General features: G+C 36.5%; 1 protein-coding gene across 6 annotated transcripts in view; it reads right to left on the bottom strand.

The window, feature by feature from the left end:
• The window catches only part of LOC150087516 (laminin subunit alpha lam-3-like), a 746,420-nt gene that overhangs the window by 214,293 nt on the left and 507,205 nt on the right, over window positions 1-24,922 (bottom strand). For all 6 annotated transcript variants that reach the window (XM_090371226.1, XM_090371225.1, XM_090371229.1 and 3 more), the window contains one exon: window positions 6,070-6,186. In XM_090371226.1, the coding sequence (XP_090227352.1) occupies window positions 6,070-6,186 (117 nt within the window). The remainder of the gene's footprint in view (window positions 1-6,069; window positions 6,187-24,922) is intronic.

Here is a 24,922-nt window from a genome sequence, read left to right as displayed (position 1 = left end):
ACTCCACTAATAACATTAGTCCACGTTGAGCAGTGTCCATTGATTACCACTCTCTGTCTTCTGCCACTCAACCATCCCCTTATCCATAGCAGCAATTTGCCTCCAATGCCACACTGCTCCAATTTGTGCAGCAGTCTTCCATGTGCAACAGTATCAAAAGCCTTTCTAAGATCCAAATATATAATATCAAAGTTATTCCCTGCATCCAGTTCTTTTGTGACTACATCATAGTATCCAATCAAATTGGTCAGGCAAGACCTGCCCTTAACAAAACCATGCTGTGTCCTAGCTATAACTGAAGTCTTGTCTAGATGATCCTGCAGTGCTTCTTTCACCAGTGCCTCCATTAATTTTCCTGGAACAGAAGTTAAGCTCACAGGTCTATAATTACTTGTGTCAGCCTTTGATCCTCCTTTGTGAATTGGGGTTACATTTGCACATCTCCAGTCTATGGGTACCTCCCCTGAGTCCAAAGAAGCTCTCATAATTATGGCTAGGGGTTTGCATACTTCCTTTGCTGCCTCCTTTAATATAACTGGATAGATCCCATCCACCCCAGGTGCCTTTTTTATGTTTATCCTCAACAATCTCTCCTCCACTTTCCTCTCAGTTATTACCAAATCATCCAGCTCACTGCCAATGTTTACTTTACCTACATCATTCTCCTTCCTGAATAACTCCTCATGCGTGAATGTAGATGCAAAATACTCGTTTAGATTGTTAGCCACCTGAGCAGGATCCTCAACTGTTGAACCATCAATATCCAGTGGACCAATCTGATTCATCCCTTTCCTTCTCGAGTTCAAGTATGTAAAGAACTCTTTTCTGTTTTTCTTTGCATCCTTTGCCAAGGATTTTTCGTAGTCTGCCTTTGCCTGCCTAATCTCCTTTGTGACTTGGTTACAGACCAACTTATATCTATCATAGGCTTCCATGTCACCCATTAATTTATATGTATCCCATGCATTTTTCTTCTCTGCCACATGTCTCATTAGTTCATCTGACAACCATTTAGGCCTAAACCTTGAACAATATTTCTTAGTTGGTATGTAAAGCCTGGTAGCCTCCAAGATTAGTTCCTTGAATGCTTCCCATTTTGAGTTTGCTGTTGGTAACATCATCAGTTGGTCCCACTGTATAGAATTTAAATACTGTCTCAGACCATCATAGTCGCCTTTACGAAAACAAAAACCCTTCCCTTTACCTCTGATGGTAGTTACCTCCTTGAGTAAATCCCACTTCAACACACTGTGATCACTGCCACCTAGTGGTTCATTTATCTGCAGGTTCTTAATGCATGAAGAGTCACTACTGATAATCAGATCAAGAGTATTGCTCCCTCTTGTTGCCTCACGAACATGCTGGTGTAGAAAACAATCATCCAATAAATCCACAAAAGCCTTGCTAGTGTGCGAGTGACCAACCCACAAATTCCAGTCAATATCTGGGAAATTAAAATCCCCCATTATAAGACTCTCTGATTTACTGGCCCACTCTATTTCCCTGTACAATATCTTATTATACTCATCAGAGTCATTAGGCCTATAGCACACTCCTACTCTCAATTTTGATTTCCCTATGCTTATGTCACACCAAACTGATTCGGCACTGCCCTGTCCATCGATGTCGACTGGCTTCACTTCCTTGGACTTTATGTGTTTCTTAATTAATAGCATAACCCCTCCTCCCCTCCTGTCCTGTCTATCCTTTCTATACACATTGTATTCCCCAAATTCCAGTTCCGCATTACTTATATCTGTGTGACACCACGTCTCTGATATCCCAACAATATCTGCCTTTGATGTTTTGAGCAATACCTCAAATTCATCAAATTTATTTACCAAACTCCTAGCATTGGTGTACACGCAGGTATACATGCACCTGTTTCTATTCTTAGCTACCCTAACACAACCCATGTGTTTACTTGTAACGCAATGACTACCAGCAGTCTCTGAAATATCCTGCATCTTGTTTTTCAGACTTCTGCTCATTTCAATAGAAGCAGTGCAAGAATCACTTCCACCTCTGCCAGTGGCTACTGTTAATCTATTAGTCCTTGTATCCCCCCCAACTAGCAGTTTTCCGACCCACCTAACACTGCCTCGACAGCATCAGCAAAAATTCTTGCACCCTTTCTATTTAAGTGTATCCCATCCCTGTAGAAGCAATCTCTCCTGTTAACAAGTACAGTCCAGGCTGAAAAAAATTCTACCCCTTGAGCCTTGCACAATCCCTCCAGGGCCGAATTGATCGACAAGGCTCTCATCATATACTCCCTCCTATCGTGTCTGGGCAGAATTTCAGATACTTTCAAGTTCAACCCTAATTCACGGCTTTTTTTCAGCAGTGACCTGTACTTGCTAAGTAATTCCGCCGGTCTCCTACTCTTAATATCATTCGTGCCAACGTGTACAACTATATCACCTTTTGTGCCCTTAAAAGATGATATCCGCTCTACAATGTCATCAACCTTTGCCCCTGGCAGACATACCCTGGTCCTATTCCACCTATCCTTTTTACAAAGCATGTTCCCCGTTTCCCTGACAATAGAGTCACCAACAACTACTAGTTCCTGTGGGACCAGCGCATTCTGCCTAGGGGGCTGCTTCTGTGTTGCCTGATGACCAAGTGCAAGCTCTGGCGTTGATGTGGGCAGCTGAGAGCTTGATGGGCCCCTCAATTTATTTCCTTCGAGGGCATCCACCCTGTCCTTCAAGCTCTCATAAAGGCCCATAACAACGCTGAGTTGTCGCCTGATTTCCTTGCACTCCTTACATCGTGCACACACAAAGACATCCCCCTTGGCAGTATCATGTCCCGTACCCAACTGCTCCGCAAACATCAAGCAAACAGTGCATTTTAATAGACTGTGATTCAGAGGGCAACTGGCCCCCTCAGTTCTCCCCTGAACCACAGCACTCCCATTAGCTTGAGCCTTTTGCTTTGCTGCTCTGGTTAGAGTCATGATTCCAATGTAATTCAATAAAATTTAAAACAAAAATTAAATCCTTAAGTTATATTATATATATATATATATATATATATATATATATGGATATATATATTGTTTTTTTTTTTTTTTTTTTTTCGGTATCTAGTGTTCCCTTTATACAACTTCCGTATCACGTGTACCACTATAGTTATGTATTAATTATTTGTTACGATTAAGTCGTTATATATATTTATAGAGTTAAAAATACAATTTAATTGACAATAAAGTTTATCAAGATTAATAGATTTACTGAATAATTGACAATATTATATTATGCACTATACTACACTTAGCTTATGCTATCGTGTAAAAATGGCGGGAATTCACGAACGAGTATCAAGTATGTATTAATTATTTGTTACGTTTGTACTCTAAGTCGTTATATATATATAGTTAAAAGAACAATTTAATTGCCAATGAAGTTCGACAAGATTAATAGATTTACTGATTAATTTTCACGTAACTATGGCGGCTGTCTATGAACGGTAAACTCGTGTATTTGATACCCTTTCTGATACTAAGTAATACCTACAAATCTCTATCTAAGTTACTTTAACTTTAAGTTATTGTTATAGATTATTAAACAGTGCATGCAAGAGATATTAGATTTCGTCAGTTATATGGCAAAAATCTTAGTTACACAATCGTGCATATCAAAGTAGCAAGGATTATATAATTAGACATGAAGGATAATGTATCAAAAACAGTTAAAAATGAATTACTTATAACGTGTAAGTGAAAATGAGTTCTATTAGAAGTTAATTTCAACTGCAAGAATACAAAAATTATCAAAAACACAACAACTGAAATTAGTATTAGTAGAGGCATATGATGCAAGAAATCAAGCTTATACAGAATCCACAAAAAAAAAACCCCACTCTCTCTTTAACCCATCCATTCCCTCCAAAGGGTAATATTAGCATCAATAGAGGCATACGATGCAAGAAAGCAAGCTTATACAGCAAAAGTCAAAAAAAAAAAAAAAAAAAACCTTTACATTTCATCCATTCACTCCAAATATTGGTGTAGTTCTGGCCTTCAATTTACTTAAGCTGTCAACTTCCACGACAGACAGAAGTTTGTTCCAGCAATCAACCACCAGCTGGCTAAAGGCAAATTTCCACACATATATTCTACAATTCTCTTTCCTCAATTTGAATTTATGTCCCCTCGGGTGAGTAATATGAGGAAGAGGAAGAATCCCATCAGCACTGAGCTTGGTCAAACCATACAAGCCCTTATACACCTCATTTAGATCACCTCGTAGGTGACTAGTCTCCAGATACAGCAACCTTTTGTTCCACTCACCACTCTTATTGTCCTTCTCTGTACTTGTTCCAGCAGCTCTACAACTGACCTGTATGCAGTATTCAAGGTGTGGCCTGACCATTGCCTTATACAAGGGGACAATCACCTCCTTATCTCTGCTAACAAAATTCCTGTATATAATTGACAACATCATGAGCTACTCTTGCAGCCTGTCTGCACTGGTCAGAAAACTTCATATCTGCTTGCACAATTACTCCCAGGTGCTTTTCATTCTCCACTACCCTGAGTGTAGTACCACCTAGTTGGTACGTTACTCTGGGGTTACTGCTACATATATATGGCGCCTCCGTAGCCAGGTGGGAAGGAGCAGCAGTGCATAGCACACGCTTCTTGATTAGACCGGGGTTCAAACCCGTCACCATCAAATACGAAGGATGCGGAAAGGTCAGGGAATGACCACCGCATATTCCCGGAGCAATATGGCCTTAGTTGCTAATGCTTCTAAAAACCAAATAACAACAACAGCTATATATATGCAGTACTTTACATTTGTCAACGTTAAACTATAGTTGCCACCTCTCAGCCCATCTGCTCAACTTTTCCAGATCCTGTTGCAGTAGTGTACTATCATTACTGTCATTAACAACCCTGCGAACCTTCGTATCGTCTGCAAATTTAGATGTTAACTTTGATATATCTTCATCAATATCATTGATAAATACAGAAAACAACAATGGACCCAGCACCGAACCCTAGGGAACTCCACTAATAACTTTAGTCCACGAAGAGCAGTGTCCACTGATTACCACTCTCTGTCTTCTCCCACTCAACCATCCCTTTAGCCATAGCAACAATTTGCCCTTAATGCTATACTGCACATATTTGTACATTAGTCTTCCATGTGCAACAGTATCGAAAGCTTTCCTAAAATCCAAGTATATGATATCAAAATTATTTTTTGCATCCAGTTCCTTTGTGATCACATCATAGTATCCAATCAAATTTGTCAGACAAGACTTCCTCTTAACAAACCTATGCTGTGTCTGAACTATAACTGTAGTCTTGTCTAGATGATCCTGTATTGCTTCTTTAACCAGTGACTCCATTATTTTCCCTGGAACAGAAGTTAAACTAACAGGTCTGTAATTACTTGTGTCGTCTTTTTCACAAAGTCTGTCTGTCTGTTCCCTCTGATAAGTTATCTAATTCTAGAATAGGTTTTCCAGAATAAGGGAAATTTTGCTCTCCCATTTCCAGGAAGATTATATTTAAATTCAAAATTGCAATTTTCATTAAATTTGTTGCAAATTCTGAAAAAAAAAAAAAAAAAAATGATGTCAAACAGATACTATAAAATATATAGATACTATAAACAGCTACTTTAATATAAAATATTAAATAATAATGCATACATTATTATTTAAGTTTCTGGTCAATTTTGTAAATTATTTAACAAACAGAATATCATTATTCTTCCAATTAAAAATGAATTAAAATTACATAATAATGCAATAAGAGCTTAATAGATGGTTCTCACCTCTGAGAGAGGTGAGTACCGTCTATTAAGCTCTTATTGCTATTTACATTATTAAGTCAATTATACAAGGGTACATTAAGAAGCTCTATAAATCATCAAGTGTCAAATTAAAATTACATTTAATTATTATTAATTGATTAATAATAATTAAATGTAATTTTATTAGCCAATGCATCTGATGTGTAACTGACATATTAATCTTATCAAGGTAAAAATGTCTTGTCTCTAATGCATTATTCTTATAATGAGTTAAAGAAATGACATTACAAACCTCAGTAATTTCAGATGTGTTACTTATAAAGATCTCAGCTTCTTTAAGCATTTCCACAGCAATTACTAAACTTGAGTTAGTATAGTTTGCAATAATCATTGCGGAAGATACTGCATCCTGAAATGCAAGGAAACAAAAATAATGAAAGAAATATGTGTCCTTAAGCATGATGTTCTATGCTTATGGACACTAATCATTGTGGACAATCATGGATTAAGATCTATTACAACTTTGCTGATAAACATATCTATGATACTTCCAAAAAAATAACTAATGTTATATCCTAAAAGAATTAACATTCATACTTACAATAATGGACTCTACCAGGATCTTAGATACTTCTGGATAGATGTATAAATTTATTGCTCATCTATTCCATCTTGATTAGTTATTTCTGCAAATTTTTTACATGTAGCATTCTACTTACTGATGTATGTGCTTTTATGCGAGTATGTGCAGTGGTAGTCCCATGATTTTGTGAGGGAAGGGTGCTAAAGAAGAGTTTGAGAAGTCACCGAGCTTTAATCATCATATAGCAATGTATAAACAATAAAAAAGCACATATTATTTTTATCATAGCCTCTATGATATAAAATAATATGTATTTTATACCACTATGCATGCGTGCATACAGAGATACGTATAAGAGGTGTGGCAATAAAATTCCCACACTAGTGCTGTTGTGATCACGTTCGATGAGTTGGAAAACAAACGGACGTGATATGTCATAGTTCAAACTTCCTCCAACGTAAGTTTTGAAAATAAATGGATGTGGTATGTCATAGTTTGAACTTCCTCCAGCGTAAGTCATAGTTTGAACTTCCTCCAACAGATGCTGGTAAGAGATTGTCCAGTAGGCTGATGAGTTGCAAGTAACAACCAGTTTCAATAGTAGAGTTAACATTGTGTCATGATTTTGCAATGGAGCAACAAATCGCTATCAAATTTTGTTTTAAGCTGGGAAAATCTGCAACAGAAATATATGGAATGTTAAATCATACCAGTGTTTGAATAGTATAAGTGGTTCAAAGATGGATATGAGGATGTTCGTGATAACCCAAGAAGTGGAAATCTGTCAACCTTTCAAAACGAGGACAAAGCTGCAAAAAGTTTGGGAAATTAGTATTAGCATTAACAGTGGCAAATTATGCAAGAAACAAACAAGTGCAGAGTAATGAATAGGTGAAATGGGCAGTGTGTCCTTTTTTTGACTGATACTATATAAGCTTGATTTAAATGTGGCAATAGATCGTCGTGACCCTCAGAATGATGGCTGATGAGTTAGGTATGAATAAGGAGACGATTTATCAAATTCTGTATGAAGATTGGGGGAAAAGGAAGGTCCAACAAAATTTGTACTGCACAGCCTCACATATCATAAGCAATGAAGACTTCATTGCTTATGATATGTGAGGCTGTGCAGTACATAAGCAATGAAGACTTCATCGACTCATCAACACAATCCCAATTTCCTTGACTGTACTGTCAATAGAGATGAGTGTTGGGTATTTCAGCAACCTAGAAATGAAGCATTTGAGCATGTAATGGACTTCAAAATCATCATCAAGGTCCAAAATGGTTTTTTTTACAGAAGGCCAGGATCAAGATGATGCTGATCATGTTTTTTGACAAAACAGGGTGTGAGTCACAAGAAATTTGGACCTTCGGGTACAAATTCATTCATTGTGAATCGTAGAAATCCAGGTACAAATTCCTTCGCTGAATGCAGCACTGACTTTCTCTCTCCTCTGAAGGGGAGAGAGTCAATGCTGTGTTCTATGAAGCACTGACTTCACAGCACCGCACCTGCATTCCACAGGTGCTTCAAAGACTACTGAAGTGCTTTTTCCAGGTGAGACTGTAATTTTGAGAGAAAAGCAACTGGTTTTTGTTGCCCAACAATGCCCCTACACATTCTGCCTTGCTCTGAGGATATTTCTGATGAAACATGGCATTGTACAACTTACCTATCCACCCTACTCTCCCAATCTAGTACAAGAAGACTTCTTCCTCTTTCTCAAGGTGAAAACTGCCCTCAAAGAAAAGAGATTTCAGGATGTTGAGGACATAAATAAAAACGAAACTGCTGAACTAAACATCATCTATTCGGATGCCTTTGCTGACTCTTTTCAGAAACTTTTAGAACAGTGTAATAAGTGCATTCAAAGAGGTAGTGATTATTTTGAATAAAAATAACATCATTTTTGAGCTCCAGTCTGTGAACTTTATTGCCACACCTTGTATACTAGTGATTTATGTTATTCCTTAGAAAGAATCCACACTGAAATAAATAGTAAAATTTAATTTCCACTGAAGACACGTGCCCATATAAAAGAAATGTTATTACACATTAGAGATTATGTAGAATTTACCAAGCATCACATTGGTTCTATTTGTAACCAATTCAGAAAGCAGGCATTATCCATACTAAATTAAATTGGTACATAGGTATTTATGCCTGCCAACTTTTTGAAATAAGAATTCAAATAAAAATTTAATATAGGTCCACCTCACAGCAGAACTGTACTGTAATAGCATTCTGGAATGTTTATTCAAAATTAATAAGAATAAGAAATAATTAATGTGTCATAATGTGAAATAGGAAAATGATTCACTTTATTATTCAATGGAATAAATCATATTTTAAAACTGTCTCCTTAATTTATATGTATACTAAAAGTACTTTATTTTACTATTCTATCCCCTTCCTTCACTCCCTCTCAATTCTTTTGGATTAGACAGCATTGGTTATTTTTTAATTCCAGGACCTTTTTCATTACTTAAAAAAAAAAAAAAAACATACAGCATGTAAAAAGACCAAAATGATTAATGATAAGAGCACGTTATCAAGTCAATTCAAAACACTAAATGTGGCCATCTTCACATAAAGATCAAAGAAACCTTTCCCTTTCACCTCCTGACTTTCATCTCAATTTACCAAACCTAGTAATTGGGAGTATTATCATGCAGGAAGACCATCCTCATGGCAGTTTCTCCATGACATCTTGCATTCAATTGCTTATTAAATCTCAAATAGTAAGGAAGAATGACATTTATCCTTTTCAAGTGAATCAACGAATATCACCTTCTATGTCCCAAACAAATCGATATCATCATCTTAGTAGCTGATAACACCCTTCAATATTTCTTGTTGAAAGTATCCTTCATGATACTATTCCATGGATTGTCATGGAATAGTATCTTTCATTCTGGAATAAATGTCTTTGCACAGTTCACCTTCTCTCTTCTTTATTCAAATCTTTTGATGCCAATTTCACTAAAATGTTTTGTGTGCAATTATTTATGGATAATATGATGAACTCCATAGTATATGCTTAGTGTCAAGCTATGATATTATTTAGTGCACTTGCATTATTACTGTACAGTTGAATTTTTTAGAGAAACCAAAGCTTGTACATTGGCATCATTATTGCAACATCTCATATTGTGAAATCCTTCACAATGAGTTGCCCTCCTTATACTTCAAAGAAGTAACGCTTCCCATCATTGTGAAGGATTTCACAATATGAGATGTTACAATAATTATGCCACTGTACAAACTTGGGTTTGTGTAAAAAATTCAACTATGTGGTAATGATGCAAGTGCATCAACTAATGTCACAGTTTGAACTTAGAAAAAGAAAACTGTGATAATATTCTAGTCCCAAAAAGAAAATAAATTTTTGGTCACAAAAAATAAATAAAATAGCATATAAAAGTAACATATAGATACAAAAACGAAATAATGAATACATTAAGGAGTACAGAAAAGTGATAAATATCAGTTTGTTCACGGAGCCTAGGGAAAACAGTGACTAATATCCCAGTTTTATTTTTGAGGCTAAAATATTATTAGGCTTAGTGTCCAATTAATTAATGACCATTAATTAACTTGTTTGACTTGATCATTAATTAACTTGACTGCCCTCTTTTGAAGAGAGTAGTGTAGGAGCCTTGAGAGAAGTTTTGGGGACATGAGCACCAACCCGGATGTTAGAACATTATTTCACTGTGAGGCAGATTTGAGATGTGTGCAAAATGAGTAGTTGTTAAGAAAAAAAGAAACACCACAAGCTTTTTTTGATATGCAGGAAGCAATATTTGTGATTTGCTTATGCCAAACAGAGATTAGAAAACAGATTAATCCCTTAAGTGATCTTGTCTAGATATATGAGTGTTATCGAGAATAATGATAGAAGCAGTACACTCTTTTTGAAAGAAATAAGACAGGACTCGGTTTTAGGAGTGATATTAACTATGTATTGCTTGCCTGATTAGAAAATTACCTGGAGATAGGCATTCAGAGAACTGGATGCAGATATCCAAGAAGTTGAAGCTGTTTGTGTAGAGCAGGGGTGGCCAACAAGTCGATCGCGGCTTTAATTTCAGTCGATCCCGACAAATTTGAAATACAGCAGACTCTCGATTTCCTGGGATCGTATTAACTGGGAAGCGGATTAACCGGGACACTTCAACACTCCAAAGTAGGAAGGAAGAAGAGAGGGAGAAAAAAAAAATCCACCAGAAATCATAAAATTAAAGTAATAAATAGAATAGGTATAAACAGATATTTTACAAGTCAAAAATAAGCGACAAAAGAAGCAGCGTTATAAGTCATGATTGATAGATGAACCTATTAAACAAATAAACAACAGAAAGAGAACAAATGTTTAGTTTGTTTTAGTGCGTGCGTGGATTTTTGTGTTCCATAGTACTGCAAAAAAAAATTTCTTTCATTATTTAAGTCAGGAGTGATTCAGTTGATTTTTTATAGTAATTTTTTTGTTTAGAAATTGCAAAAATGACGGGTAAACATAAGAGTTGTGCTTTCAATTGAGCAAAAACTTCAAATTATTAAAAAGTTTGTAAATGTTGCATTCATTAAATCTTTAAAGAACCATTATAATGTTGGTGACCAAACCATATGCGACATCGTAAAAAATAAAGGGAAGCTATTAGATTTTGTGGTCACGTCTGATAGCGTTCAAGGCATGACTAACAGAAAAATGATGAAACTGTCTACATACGAGGATCTCAACAAGGCAATGGTGTTGTGGTTTAGCCAACAAAGAGCAGAAGGCATTCCTGTCTGTGGGGCTGTTTGCGCAGCAAAGGCAAAATATTTTTCTGATAAATTAAAACTGCAGGGCGATTTTTACGCATCTTATGGGTGGTTGACAGCACAGTTGAGGTTGACGGTTTAAACACAGGCACGGCATTCATCAGATTTTCAATCAAGGTGAAAAACTAAGTAGTGATGCACCAGCTGCCCAAGAATTCACCAGTGAGTTTCAAAAATTTATTGAAACCAATGAAATCGTGCCGGATCAAATTTACAATGCCAATGAAACAGGATTGTACTGGAAATGTCTTCTGACAAAAACTTTGGCTTACGAAATTGAGGTAAAAGCTCCAGGACATAAAATGCAAAAGCAAAGATTGACAGTTCTTTTCTGTGCAAATGCAGCCGGGTCTCATTCTTTAAAACTCTGCGTAATTGGAACAGCAAAAAAAACACAGGCTTTCTCGACTATTGTAATATCAAATTTACCTGTCAATTACTACAACAATAAGTCAGCCTGGATGGACAGGGAGATATTTTCCGGTTGGTTTAAAACTAAGTGCGCCAACATCTGGCATCACTGGGCTTGCCACAGAAAGCTGTCCTGCTATTAGATAAGGCACCAAGTCATCCTAATGAAGAAATTCTAAAATCAGACGATGGAAATATGTTCATCAAATATTTATCTCCTAATGTGACAGCTTTAATACAACCTATGGATCAAGGGTGTCATACAACAAATGAAAGTAGTTTATCACAGAAATTTACCTCTCAAGTTAGCAAAAGAAAATGATTGTGATTTATTGACGTTTTGGAAAAACCTGACTGTACTGGATGCTATTTACGAAGTTTCAGCAGCATGAAATTCAATAAAAAGCATAACCTTAAAGAGGTCTTGGCATAAAATTTTACCAGGAAGCGATGAAGGATTCTTGGGATTTGACAAAAAATGCAAAGATCTGGTACCAGAAATGTAACGAAATTTGAAACAAATTTAGGGGTGCGGGGATATCGATGAGCAATCAATTCATGATTGGCTTAATTCTCACAAAGAATTAGCTGGCCATGAAATGATGAAGAAATTTTATATAAAGTAACGGCTATACACCACCACTAAATAATGATGGTGAACCTGAAGAAGAGAAAGAAGAATTGATATTGTCGCAAAAAATTAGCCATATGTTGCTTTAAGCCATGCAGAAGCACTTCTTGACTACCTGGAGCAGCAAGACGATAGTGTTCTATCGGAAAAACTGGTTTTAAGAAATATTCGAAGCGACATTCGTCAAAAAGTTGCAAAAGGAAAAAAAAACAATCTTCAGTACTTTCTTATTTCTCTAAGGGAACTGATTTTCGCTGATCTCTTTCTTTTTTGCAAAATTAAAATGTAATTTTAAAACAAAACTTGTAAAAAATATTGTGAAAATTATTGTGCACCACCATCGGCAGACTTTGGCGCCCGACGCAAGCATACATCATTATCAATAGATATGTTTTTATACCTATGCAAGCATTGTATTGGACACGAGAGTAATGCAAGGTAAGTTTTTTTTTGTTTTTTATCCATCAGCATATTTTTTAGGTACATTCCTGAACATTTTTTGATATTTTTGGATTAACCGGGAAATTGATTATCCGGGATTTTATTTTTACCATCTATCCCAGAACATCGAGAGTCTACTGTATATATAAAAAATAGATTAGTCAAAATCTAAATGTTATTATTATTATGCACCCCACTGCATACGCTTATTACAAATCCGTTGAACCACATTACCACTCTAGTTGCCGCACAGCTGCTAGGCTTGTCTAGGAAATATTCACGCAGTTACGTTGAGGAGAGAGCATAGCGTATGTGTCGAATTCGTATTTGGCTTACTTAATATTAATAACTGGACAGTGCTTATATGTTAATTTAATACCCTTTGATTTAAAATGAATACTACGAAAAAGAGTAAAATGTATCGTTTTCATCTAGAGTGGGAAATAGAACACTTTTTTTTAATGATAAAAGAAAAATGTTATTTGATTTGCAATACTTCCGTGGCTATACCCAAAAAAGGAAAGTTAGAAAGGCACTTCAAAGCACTTCAGGGTAAATGCCAATCAGATTTTTCGCCTAATAGTGACCTTAGAAAAAATAAATTAAAAGAATTTAAATCCAGATTATTCGCACAACAAAATTTCTTCGTGACACCTAATTTACAATCTAAAGCAGTGACTGTAGCATCATTTAAATTGAGTCATTTCTTGCAAAAAAGTGCAAATCATTTTCTGATGGTCAATTCATCAAAGACACATTTTTAGAAATAACAGCTTCTCTTTTTTAAAATTTTAAGAACAACAATGGAATTAAAAGTGCCCTTCAAGATCTGCAATTATCTTGAAATACTGTGATGCAATGCATCAAAAAAATGAGTAAAAATGTGAGCGAACAATTGCATGCTCATATTGCTAATTGTGTGTGTCCTTTTCTTTACAATAGACGTCAGTGATATAGCTCAATTGCTCGTTATTCGTATGGTTTTCGATGATTCTGCCACTAGAGAAGAACTGCTGGGTATGGTTTCGTTAAAAGAAAGAACTAGAGGTCTTGATATATTTAACTCATTCAAAAATTTTATTGAAAAAATTAAAATTACCACTATTTAAGCTCGTATCAATAACAACAGATGGAGCTAAAGCAATGACAGGGCATCTTAACGGATTCATTGCATTGTGCCACAAGGTTGATGAATTCCCAGATTTTTTGAGTTACCACTGTATCATCCACCAACAAGCATTAGCCAGCAAAAGATTAAATACTAAAAGTATTATGGACATAGCTTTCAAAATCGTGAATTCCATCAGAGGACAATCTTTTAAAAGGAGACTGTTCAAAATGCACCTCAATGAAAATGAACCAGATCTGATATTACACACAGATGTGAAGTGGCTGAATCGGAGTAAGTTTCTATAGATTTCGAAATTTGCTGAATTAAATTAAAAAATTTGTCGATCAAAGAGAAGATGATTATCAGCAGCTGAAAGATATGGTGTGGTTGTATGATCTGGCTTTGGAATTACAAGGAAAAAATAAAAATGTGGGTGACATGATTAGTAGTATTTCTGCATATAAATTTCAATTTTTGGCAATAGTTAAGGATCTCAAAGAAAAAAAATTTGATCATTTTGCAAATATGCAAGATCATTTGCAAAAATATCCTGTTTTTGAATTTAATAGTGAGAAATATGTTTCTGAAATTGAGAATGTTGTGGACAATTTTGAAACCAGATTCAGTGATTTTAAAACAATTGAAGGCATTATTCAATATATTTCTTATCCATTTAATGTTTTAGATACAAAACAAATTGCAGAAAAAAATCGCTGAGATTTTTCATACGGAGAAAATATTACTTGAAAATGAAATTATTACATTGCAAAACGATATCTTCCTAAAAGTCAAATCATCAGAAAAAGACTTTTGGAAATATGTTTGCCAAGAAAAGTACTCAAATGTAAAAAAATATAGTGAACTTTTAAATTTCTGTTTTGGTTCCACATATCTGTGTGAATCAGCCTTTTTGTATTTGAAACAAAAAAAAAAAAAAGACGAAGAATCGCTCTCTTGCGGACTTGCATACAGAAGATTCTTTACGGTTGGCCTTATATATATATATATATATATATATATATATATATATATATATATAATCTTTATTGTATACAAACATGGTATATACAATCGGGGATATACTTATCACAGCATATCCCGATTTTGAAAGCTTGGCAGGTGACATTAAGACACAAACTTCAAATAAATTAAAAATTTAAATATGTATGAATTTAAAATAAGAATTCTGAATTGTATTCAATTTTAAAATTTATAAATAACATTTTTCATTATGTGTTGATTAATCTTTTTAACCATGTGCAATGAACTTCTTAAGATGGTAGATTGTGGCACATTTTGAAGAAAAAAAGTCGATCGCATCACAAATTAAGGTGGCCACCCCTGGTGTAGAGCCTGGTTCTCAAACTGAAGGTGGAATGCAGTGTGCTGTCATAAGCAAAACTGTGGATAGGACTGCCAGTCAGTGAAAGAAAATCATTAACATATAAGAGGAAAAGAATGAGAGAAAAAAACTGTACTCTGGAGAACACCAGCATTAGTGGACAATTAGAAAACAGAAAACTGTCTACCAATGCCCACATTGAGCATTCAGAAATAAAACTGGATATCCAATTGCAAAAAAAGTCAGCAATCCAAAAGATGGGAATTTGCTTAGAAGACATTTATGTCAAACATGATCAAAAGCCTTAGAAATGCCAAGAGCAAATTCTTGAATTTCACAAAACTTTTCCACTGAATTTGTCTAAAGTTAAGTAACATAAGCCAATATATCACCAGTGGATCAAGACTGTAGAATCCATACTGGCAAATATTTTTCAGAAAGAAGATTTGGAGAGAGTTTAACAGTTGGCAGATGATGGATTTCTCATGATTATGAAAAAAAGGATTTCATTTGTACAAGAATAATTTTATTGACACAATCTGAGCAAATACTGGGATTAGAAAACAATAATCAAAGTAGGGAAAAGAAGAAATAGTAATAAGTGATCTTGATAAATCACACAGATAATCCCATTTCATATTCCCATAATGCCAAATGACATGAGGATAAGAATGAATATGAAAGAGAATCCACTAGAGAAGGGACCAACACCAAGGTGTGATCTCAGGTGCCTAGAGGACCTAACTAACACTGACCATGTACTTTGAAGGACTGTTTATGAGGAAAAAGATCAAGAGTGTTGGATATATGTGGTTAGGATTGTCTGGTATTCTGGTAGGTAAATGAACAAGCCACTCAAGGTCATTAATAAATGCAAAAGCTTGGCATCTCAACCAGCTGGTTCTGTGTAACTATAAAATTGAAGCCAACTGGAGTTGTGATCATTAAAATTCTCAAGGAAAATTACCTCAATGTTAGGAAAGTTAGAATGGAGAAAGTTAAGTTTCAAAGAAAGGATTTCAAAGAGTTACAGGTAATTACTGGAGTTAGGAGAAAGGTAGAGGTAACTTATGATAGAAGAGGGAAAGAGAGATTTTAAGTCAGAGGAGATTCCAAATTAAAGTCTCTTACAAGGAATATCAGAGTGGATATATACACAGCACCACCTTTGAAACAAAAAGAGTCATAGAGTGTATAGGACAACCAAAATGAGTAGGTAACCAATAATTGGGATTCTGTCAGAAAATGTAAGTGGGCCTTGGTAGATTGTAGGTGGAAATGGACAACATTAATATCAAAACTGAGATCCCATTAACTATGAATTGTACATATATTTGTGAAATGAACAAGGAAATTTCTGTAGAGAGTTTAGATGTTTTCGCAGTTAATTTTGTTTTCTATTATTATGACTATTCATGACGCATTCCGTAGATGAAGTGGGAGAGAATAGAATTCTTATATTTGCAAATAGTAGTAAAACTAGTTGTACATATAAGAATTAATGAACTTTCTGGGTATGGTGTACACACAACAAGAATATGCCTTTTGCATACACAACACTTAGACTCCCTCCAATTACCAGCTGGAAGAATAGAGGCAGCAAATTTATACATATAGCTGATTTGGATATCTAGAGAGTTATGTTACCAGTTATGTTACCAGTAAGTTCAGTCTGGTGGTGGACTATCTAGTGGCCAGCCTGAAAAACCATTTTAGAGGTGTAATCTTGAAGTGTAAGAAACCCCAGAGCAACCCCAGAGTAACGTATCAACTCTGTGGTACTACACTGACAGTGGTAGAGAATGAAAAGGACCTCGGGGTAATTGTGCAGGCAGATATGAAGTTCTCTGAGCAGTGCAGACGGGCTGCAAGAGTAGCTCATGGTGTCTTATCAATGATATACAGGACTTTTTCTAGCAGGGATAGGGAGGTGATTATTCCCTTGTATAAGGCAATGGTCAGGCCACACACCTTGAGTACTGTATACAGGTCTGGAGGCCTCATTTTAAGAAGGATGTAGAGCTGCTGGAACGAGTACAGAGAAGGGCAACAGGTTAGTGAACGGAATGAAGGGTTGCTCTTACGAAGAAAGGCTTATGTTTTGCAAATTACAGTGTCTGGAGACTAGGCACCAGCGAGGTAATCTGATAGAGGTGTACAAAGCCTTGAATGGTTTCAACATGCTCAATGCTGATGGGATACTGCCTCTTGCTCAGAATAATCACCTGAGAGGGCATAAATTCAAATTGAGGAAAGACAGATGTAGGATAGATGTGCGGAAATTTGCCTTTAGCCAGCGGGTAGTTAGTTGGTGGAACAGACTTCCATCCCTTGTGGAAGTTGATAGTGTAAATAAATTTAAGGCTCAGCTGGATAGGCATTTTGAACAAATGGAGGGGTGAAGCGGAAGAGTTTTTTTTTTTTTTTTTTTTTTGGCTGATGCTGCATAAGCTTGCTTTCTTGCATCATATGCCTCCTAATGCTAATACTTGAGTTTGCTGCCTAATCCATGTGTTTCTCTTCTTATCTAACAGTCTGATTCCCAATATAACTCGTTCCATTCTTCACTGTGTAGTTCTCAGCTTCTCTTCTATTCTTTTGGTGAGTGCCCAAGTTTCACTTACATAAGTCATGGTGGGGAGTATACATTGGTTCATTATTTTATGTTTCAAACAAACTGGGATATTGCTCTTCAGTATGTAATTATATTTCCTGAATGCTATCCATCCAAAGTTTATTCTTCTCTTGACTTCCAGCCATTTATCATTATTACAGCTAATAACTTGTCCCAGATAAGTATATGACTCCACCTTTTCAATTACTGCTCCTTCAATCATTATTTCTCTTTCTGTGGCATACTTCTTCATCATTACTTTTGTTTTAGCCATATTCATCTTAAGTCCAAAATCCTTACTAACTCTGCATAACTGATTAAGATTTTCCTCTGATTCTTTGGGATCGTGGCTTATGACCACAATGTTCTCTGCAAATCGTAACTGGTTTAGGTAGTCTCCGTTCACATTGACTCCTTTCTGCGACCAGTCTAATCTTCTGAAAGCTTCCTCAAGGGCAGCAGTAAACAGCTTCGGAGATATTGTGTCTCCTTGTCGAACTCCTTTCTCAATTTTAAATTTCCTACTGTCTTTGTCTAGTCTGATAAAGGAGGTAGAACTCTCATATATTTTCTTCAAAATCATAATATGTGGGGTATCTATGCCTTGTCTTTCCAGTGCCCGAAACATTGCCTTATGCTGTATGGAGTGAAATGCCTTTTCATAATCCACAAATGCCAGGCATAATGGTGTTTTATATTCATTTGCTTTCTCCATTAGCTGTGATATTACGTGAAGGTGATCCATAGTTGAGAATCCTGTCCTAAAGCCAGCTTGCTCTTTCAGTTGATTCTCATCAAGTATGCTAGTTATTAGCATTAGTAGAGGCATTTGATGCAAGAAAGCAAGCTTATGCAGCATCAACCAAAAAAAAAAAAAAAACCCAAATTTTTGCTTTCTAATCTGTTAGTATGCTTTCTAATCTGTTAGTAATGACCCTTGTGAATAACTTGTAGATGTGGGATAACAAGCTAATTGGTCTATAATTTCCAATTTCTGATTTATCTCCTTTCTTATGCAGCAAAACTAAGATTGCATTATTCCACTGCTTAGGCATCACACCTTTTCTAATGCACTTTGTGAAGAGCCTTGCCAGTTTTTGTGTCATGTCTCTTCCTCCCAATTTTAGCAACTCTACAGTAACTTCATCTTCCCCCGGGGCTTTCTGATTCTTCATTTCCTTCAACGCATGTTCTACTTCATCAAGAAGGATATCAGGTATATTGTATGTGTTACTAATTTGCGATCCATCTTCCTCACTGCTGGCATCATTCCCTCACTCCTTGTATAACTCTTTATAGTAGTCTTCTGCTATTTGAATTATGCCTTCTCTGCTATTCATAAGTACACGATCACTATTCTTCAGTTTCAGTATCATTTGTCTTTTTGTATTACTGCTCATGACTGCTGATTTAAATCCTTTGTTTTCCCTTAATGCTTGTTCTACTTTTCTTGTGTTAAATCTTCTTATGTCCTCTCTGAGTCTCTTTCTAATGGCTTTGCATAACTCAGTATTCTCAATTTTTTCCCTGTCAGTGTTTTTCTTGCTCTTCATTTGTCGTCTTCAGTTCATCATGACAAGTGTTTCTTGACTGATTTTTTCTTCTTTGGATTTCTTTTTACCTATAGATTTCTTGGGCTTTATCACTTTCAGAAAGTTGTAATATTCCTCATCGATATCTTGGTCCTGAGCAGTCTGCAGAAGCTCAAACCTGTTCTTAAGTTCCAGTACATACTGCTTTTTCTCCTCTTCTGTTATCTCAAAGACCTTTGTATTATTTACTCGAGTCAGTTTTTTCCTTTCCTTTCCTACATCTATATCAAGTGTACATCTTACCATTCTATGATCACTTCCAACATTTACCTTATTCAGGACAGTAACATCATTCACAATATATCTTCTGTTAGTGAGGATGAAGTCGATTTCATTAGTTTTTAATCCATTTGGACTCTTCCATGTCCACTTTCTGTTCACCCTTTTCTTGAAAAAAGTGTTCATTACTGACAGTCCTTGAGATTCTGCAAATTCCACAAGTCTTTCACCTCTTTCATTTCTTTCACCAATTCCAAAATTTCCTATAGTTCCCCTTTCTGCACTGTTTTGTCTTTTTCCAACCTTAGCATTGAAGTCCCCCATAATAGTAGTGTAGTGGGTTTTCTGCTCATCTAGAAGACTCTCAATTTCAGTGTACATTTCTTCAACCTCTTCATCATCATGGCTCGATGTTGGTGCATAAATCATTATAACCTTTAGCTTGTACCTCTTAGACATCTTGAGTATTAGTCTTGACACCCTTGGTGATGTACTTTCGAATTCCAAAATGTCGTTTTTAAAATCTTTATGGACAAGAAACCCAACTCCACCTTCACTCCTTTCACTGTTTCCATTGGTGTACAGCAGATTTCCATTTGATAAACTTATAAGTGATTCATTTCTTCTTCTTGTTTCAGCCAAACCGATGATATTCCAATTCACATTTTCTAATTCCTTTTCCAGCTCTAATATCCTGTCTTCACCGATGAGTGATCTTACGTTATAACAGGCAAGTTCAATTTCCATGCATGGCAGCCTGGTCGTACCCAGAGATTCTTAGCACCCTCTGCTTTCACTCTGATCCTCTCGCTGCCGTAAGAGGGGGGAGTGAAAGGTGCTGGGGACTGAGGGCCATTTGTTTTGTTGTGCTGTCATATGCTGGAGGGTTTGGTCTTTTCCTCTTCACGCTGACCAGGCGTCTTGAAGAGAACCACTCTACACGTTCGTTGCCACCTAAGTGACGTAACAGGGCTTACCATCGAGAAGGTGTGCATGAGTTGATTTTAGGGAGGCAGGCCAAACAGACTTCTCCTAAATCTTCTGTAATAGAGAGATATTGGATCCATCAGTGTTTTAGGCTGAGTGTCTGATAACACACAGGATACCTGTTCTCCTCTAAGCCCCATCAAGGCCTTATACATCTCAATCATACCACTTGCATGTGCCTAGTCTCCAGATGCTGCAATTTGAGAAATTTAAGTCTTTCTTGGTAAGAGCAACCCTTTATTCCACTCATAAATCTCATTGCTCTTCTCTGTACTCATTCTAGTAGCGCAACATTGTTCCTAAAATGAGACCTCCAGACATGAATGCAAGGTGTGGTCTGACCATTGCCTTATACAAGGGGATAATCACCTCTTTATCCCTGCTAGAAAAATTCCTATATATCGTTGACAAGACCTCATGAGCTACTCTTGCCGCCTGTCTACACTGCTCAGAAAAAATCATATCTGACTGCACAATTACCCCCAGGTCTTTTTCATTCTCCACTACCCTGAGTGTAGTACCGCACAGTTGGAACATTACTCTATCATAACCTCAAAAGACCTCATAATGCCCATCATAATCTCAAAAGACATCATTTGTGCTACTCAATGAAAAGACTGAGGTTTCTAGAGCTTTGCCCAGGAGACTAAACATAAGTTTCACCACTTCCAGCCTCCAATGAGCAAGGTGGTGGTACTGCACTTCAACTAAAAATGGCCATAAGAAAAGCAATGTTATGTTCAAGTAAACTAATGATGGCAACTTTAGTGGTTGACCTTGGGCCTTATTAATAGTCATTGCCAGTGACTATTAATAAGTAAAATGCCAGTAAAATTGAAAATTAAAAGGATATGAAAAGTACTCTAAAATTTTTTTTTCCTGATATTGTTACTTTAGTAGTAATGTTTTTGGAATAAGAACAACAAATTTAGTATAATAACACAGTTTATTAAGCACAAATTTAATATTCAAGTATATAAAATAATAACTATATAGTATCGGTGTAAATCGTTTTAATTGTATCTCATAATATGGTTGTCTTCACAACGAGATAGCTACTATTGCATTACTTCAAAAAAATAACGCTTCTCTATTAGAGAAGACTACTGTTATTTATTTTCAGCGGTACCACCACCCAGACGATCGTTTCGAAGCTGTGCAGCTTCATCATCAGTGGGCAGGCAGGTACCCAGGTAATACAACAAGCCATCACAGTTGCGAAGTTATATCCACATTATGAGAGATGCCAAAAGGGTGTGGTGGTAATGTATTTAGAAAATTAAATGCATTAAATGAGATACAATTAAAACGATGCCCTCTACGCTACATACAAGATTGCACGAAACTGATAATTCCTGTAATAGATTGATTCTTGAATATGAATGAGCAAACCATGGTATAAAAACATTCCATCTTCTTGCACATCATATATAAACCTTTATTCACAAGTGGCCCTGAAAATTTAAAACAAATGGGACTGCTTAAGCTCAAAAACTATTACTGCAGTCTTGTCTAGATGATCAGGGTTTTGTAATTTTTTCTAATTGAACAAATTAGTGCATAGCATCATTCATTGATTAGTAAATCAATGAAGTATGTGAAATCTCATATTGTGAATGCCTTCACAACAAGTTGCTCTGATATTGTACTACCTTGAAAAAGAAATCCTTTGCCAGTGGAGAAGACTAATGTTACTTATTCTCAGCAGATCCCACTGCCCAGACAGCACCGGTTCAAGGCTTATTAGCCCTTCTTCAGTGGGTGGGTAGGTATCCCAGTAATACAATGTGACAACCCAGTTAGGAATTAAAACTCCACAATTAGCACTAGCATTAGTAGAGGCATATGATGCAAAAAAGCAAGCTCATGCAGCATCAGCCAAAAAAAAAAAAAAAAAACCCTCCCATTTCACCCCTCCATTTGTTCCAAATGCCTGTCCAGCTCAGTCTTAAATTTATTTAGGCTATCAACTTCCACAACAAAAGATGGTAGTTTGTTCCACCAATCAACTACCTGCTGGCTAAAGGCAAATTTCCACACATCTATTCTACAACTGTCTTTCCTCAATTTGAATCTGTGCCCCCTCAGGTTCTTAATCTGAGCAAGAGGAAGAATCCCTTCAGCATTCAGCTTGCTCAACCCATTCAAAGGCCTTATACACCTCAATCAGATCACCTCGCAGGTGCCTACTCTCCGGGCACTGCAATTTGCAGAACTTAAGCCTTTCTTGGTAAGAGCACTCCTTTGTTTCCCTCACCAACCTTGTTGCCCTTCTTTGTACTCGTTCTAGCAACTCTACATCCTTCCTAAAATGAGGCCTCCAGACCTGTACTCTAGGTGTGGCCTGACCATTGCCTTGTATAACAGGATAATCCCCTCCCTGTCCCTGCTAGCAAAATTCCTATATATCATTGACAAGACTGTTCGGCCTGCCCTGGCAGCCCCTCTGCACTGCTCAGCGAACTTCATATTCGACTGCACAATTACCTCCAGGTCTTTTCACTTTCCACTTCCCTGAGTCTAGTGTCACAAAGTTGGCACGTTTCTCTTCAGTTATTGCTACCCATATGCAGTACTCTGCATTTGTCAAGGTTAAACTTCAGTTACCACTTCTCGGCCCATTTGCCCTAGTCCAGTTGGAATAGCATACTGTCTTTACTGTCGTTAACAATACTGCCAACCTTTGTATCATCTGCAAACTTGGACATTAAACCTGATAAACCTTCATCAATATCATTGATAAATATACAAAACAACAATGGGGAACTCCACTAATAACATTTATCCACGAAGAGCAGTGTCCATTGATTAGCATTCTCTGTCTTCTCCCACTCAACCATCCCTTTATCCATTGTAGCAACTTACCCTTAATGCCATATCTCTCCAATTTGTACAGCAGTCTTCCATGTGCAACAGTATCAAAGGCTTTCCTGAAATCCAAGAATGTGATATCAAAATTATTTTTGGCATTCAGTTTCTTTGTGACCACATCATAGTATCCAATAAAATTGGTCAGACAAGACCTCCCTCCCTTTAACAAACCCATGCAGTGGCTTAACTATTACTGCAGTCTTGTCTAGATGATCCTGCAATGCTTCTTTAACCAGTGATTCCATTATGTTATTTTCAGTGGACCACAAGTTAAACTAACAGATCTATAGTTGCCTGTGTCATCTTTTGAAACCCCTTTGTGAATTGATGATATATTTGCACACCCCCATCCATGGGGACCTCCCCTAAGTCCAAGGAAGCTCTTATGATTATGGCTAAGGGTTTGCTTACTTCCTTTGCTGCCTCTTTTAATATAACTGGATAGATCCTGTCCACCCCAGGTGCCTTTTTTAAGTTTAACATCAAAAATTTCTCCTCCAATTTCTCCTCTCAGTTATTACAAAATCACTTAGCTCCTGGCACTCTGGAGCTAGGTAATAATTAAACTTCTGGCACTCCCCTCATTGAATAACCCCTCATGTGTGAATGTAGATGCAAAATACTCATTTAGCTTATCAGCTACCTGAGCATGATCATCAATAGTCAACCCATCTATGTTAAGTGGTGCAATCTGATTCATCCCTTTCCTTCTAGAGTTTACATAAGTAAAGAACTCTTTGATGTTTTTCTTTGTATCCATTGCCAAGGATTTCTCGTAATCTGCCTTTGCCTGCCAAACTCCTTTGTGACTTTGATTGCAGACTAGTTTATATCTGACATAAGTTTCTGTGTCACCTGATACTTTAAATGCATCCCATGCATTTTTCTTCTCTGCCATGAGCCTCATTAGTTCATCTGATATCCATTTAGGTCTAGACCTTGAACAGTATTTATTAGTTGGAATGAAAACACTAGTAGTCTCCATAATTAAGTCCCTGAAGGCTTCCCCCATTTAGAATTCAATGTTGGTAACATCATCAGTTGATCCCACTGTACAGAAATTAAAAACTGCCTGAGACCCCTGTAGACATCTTTACGAAAGCAATAGCCCTTCCCTTTAGCCTTGATGGTAGTTGCATCAAGGCTAAAGGGAAGTAATTGCACCTTAAGTAATTCCCACATCAGTACATTGTGATCGATCACTATCACCCAGTGGTTCCTTTATCTGCAAATTCTTAATGCAGGAATAATCACTGCTGATAATCAGAACAAGAGTGTTACTCCCTCTGGTTGCCTCTCGAACATGTTACTGTAGAAAACAGTCATCCAATAAATCCATCAAAGTCTTGCTAGTGTGTGAGTAGTAGTAGTGGCACATGATGCAAGAAAGCAAGTGTAGGAGCTTATGCAGCATCAGCCAAAAAAAAAAAAAAAAAAATCACACCATTCCCTCCAAATACCTGTCCAGTTCCCCCTTAAATTTATTTAACCTATCAACTTCCACAACGACAG

This window comes from Mastigoproctus giganteus, chromosome 4 (assembly GCF_048544385.1).
Source record: "Mastigoproctus giganteus isolate SK-2022 chromosome 4, ASM4854438v1, whole genome shotgun sequence".
Taxonomy (NCBI): Eukaryota; Metazoa; Arthropoda; class Arachnida; order Uropygi; family Thelyphonidae; genus Mastigoproctus; species Mastigoproctus giganteus.
This window is presented reverse-complemented; position numbering and strand designations above follow the sequence as displayed.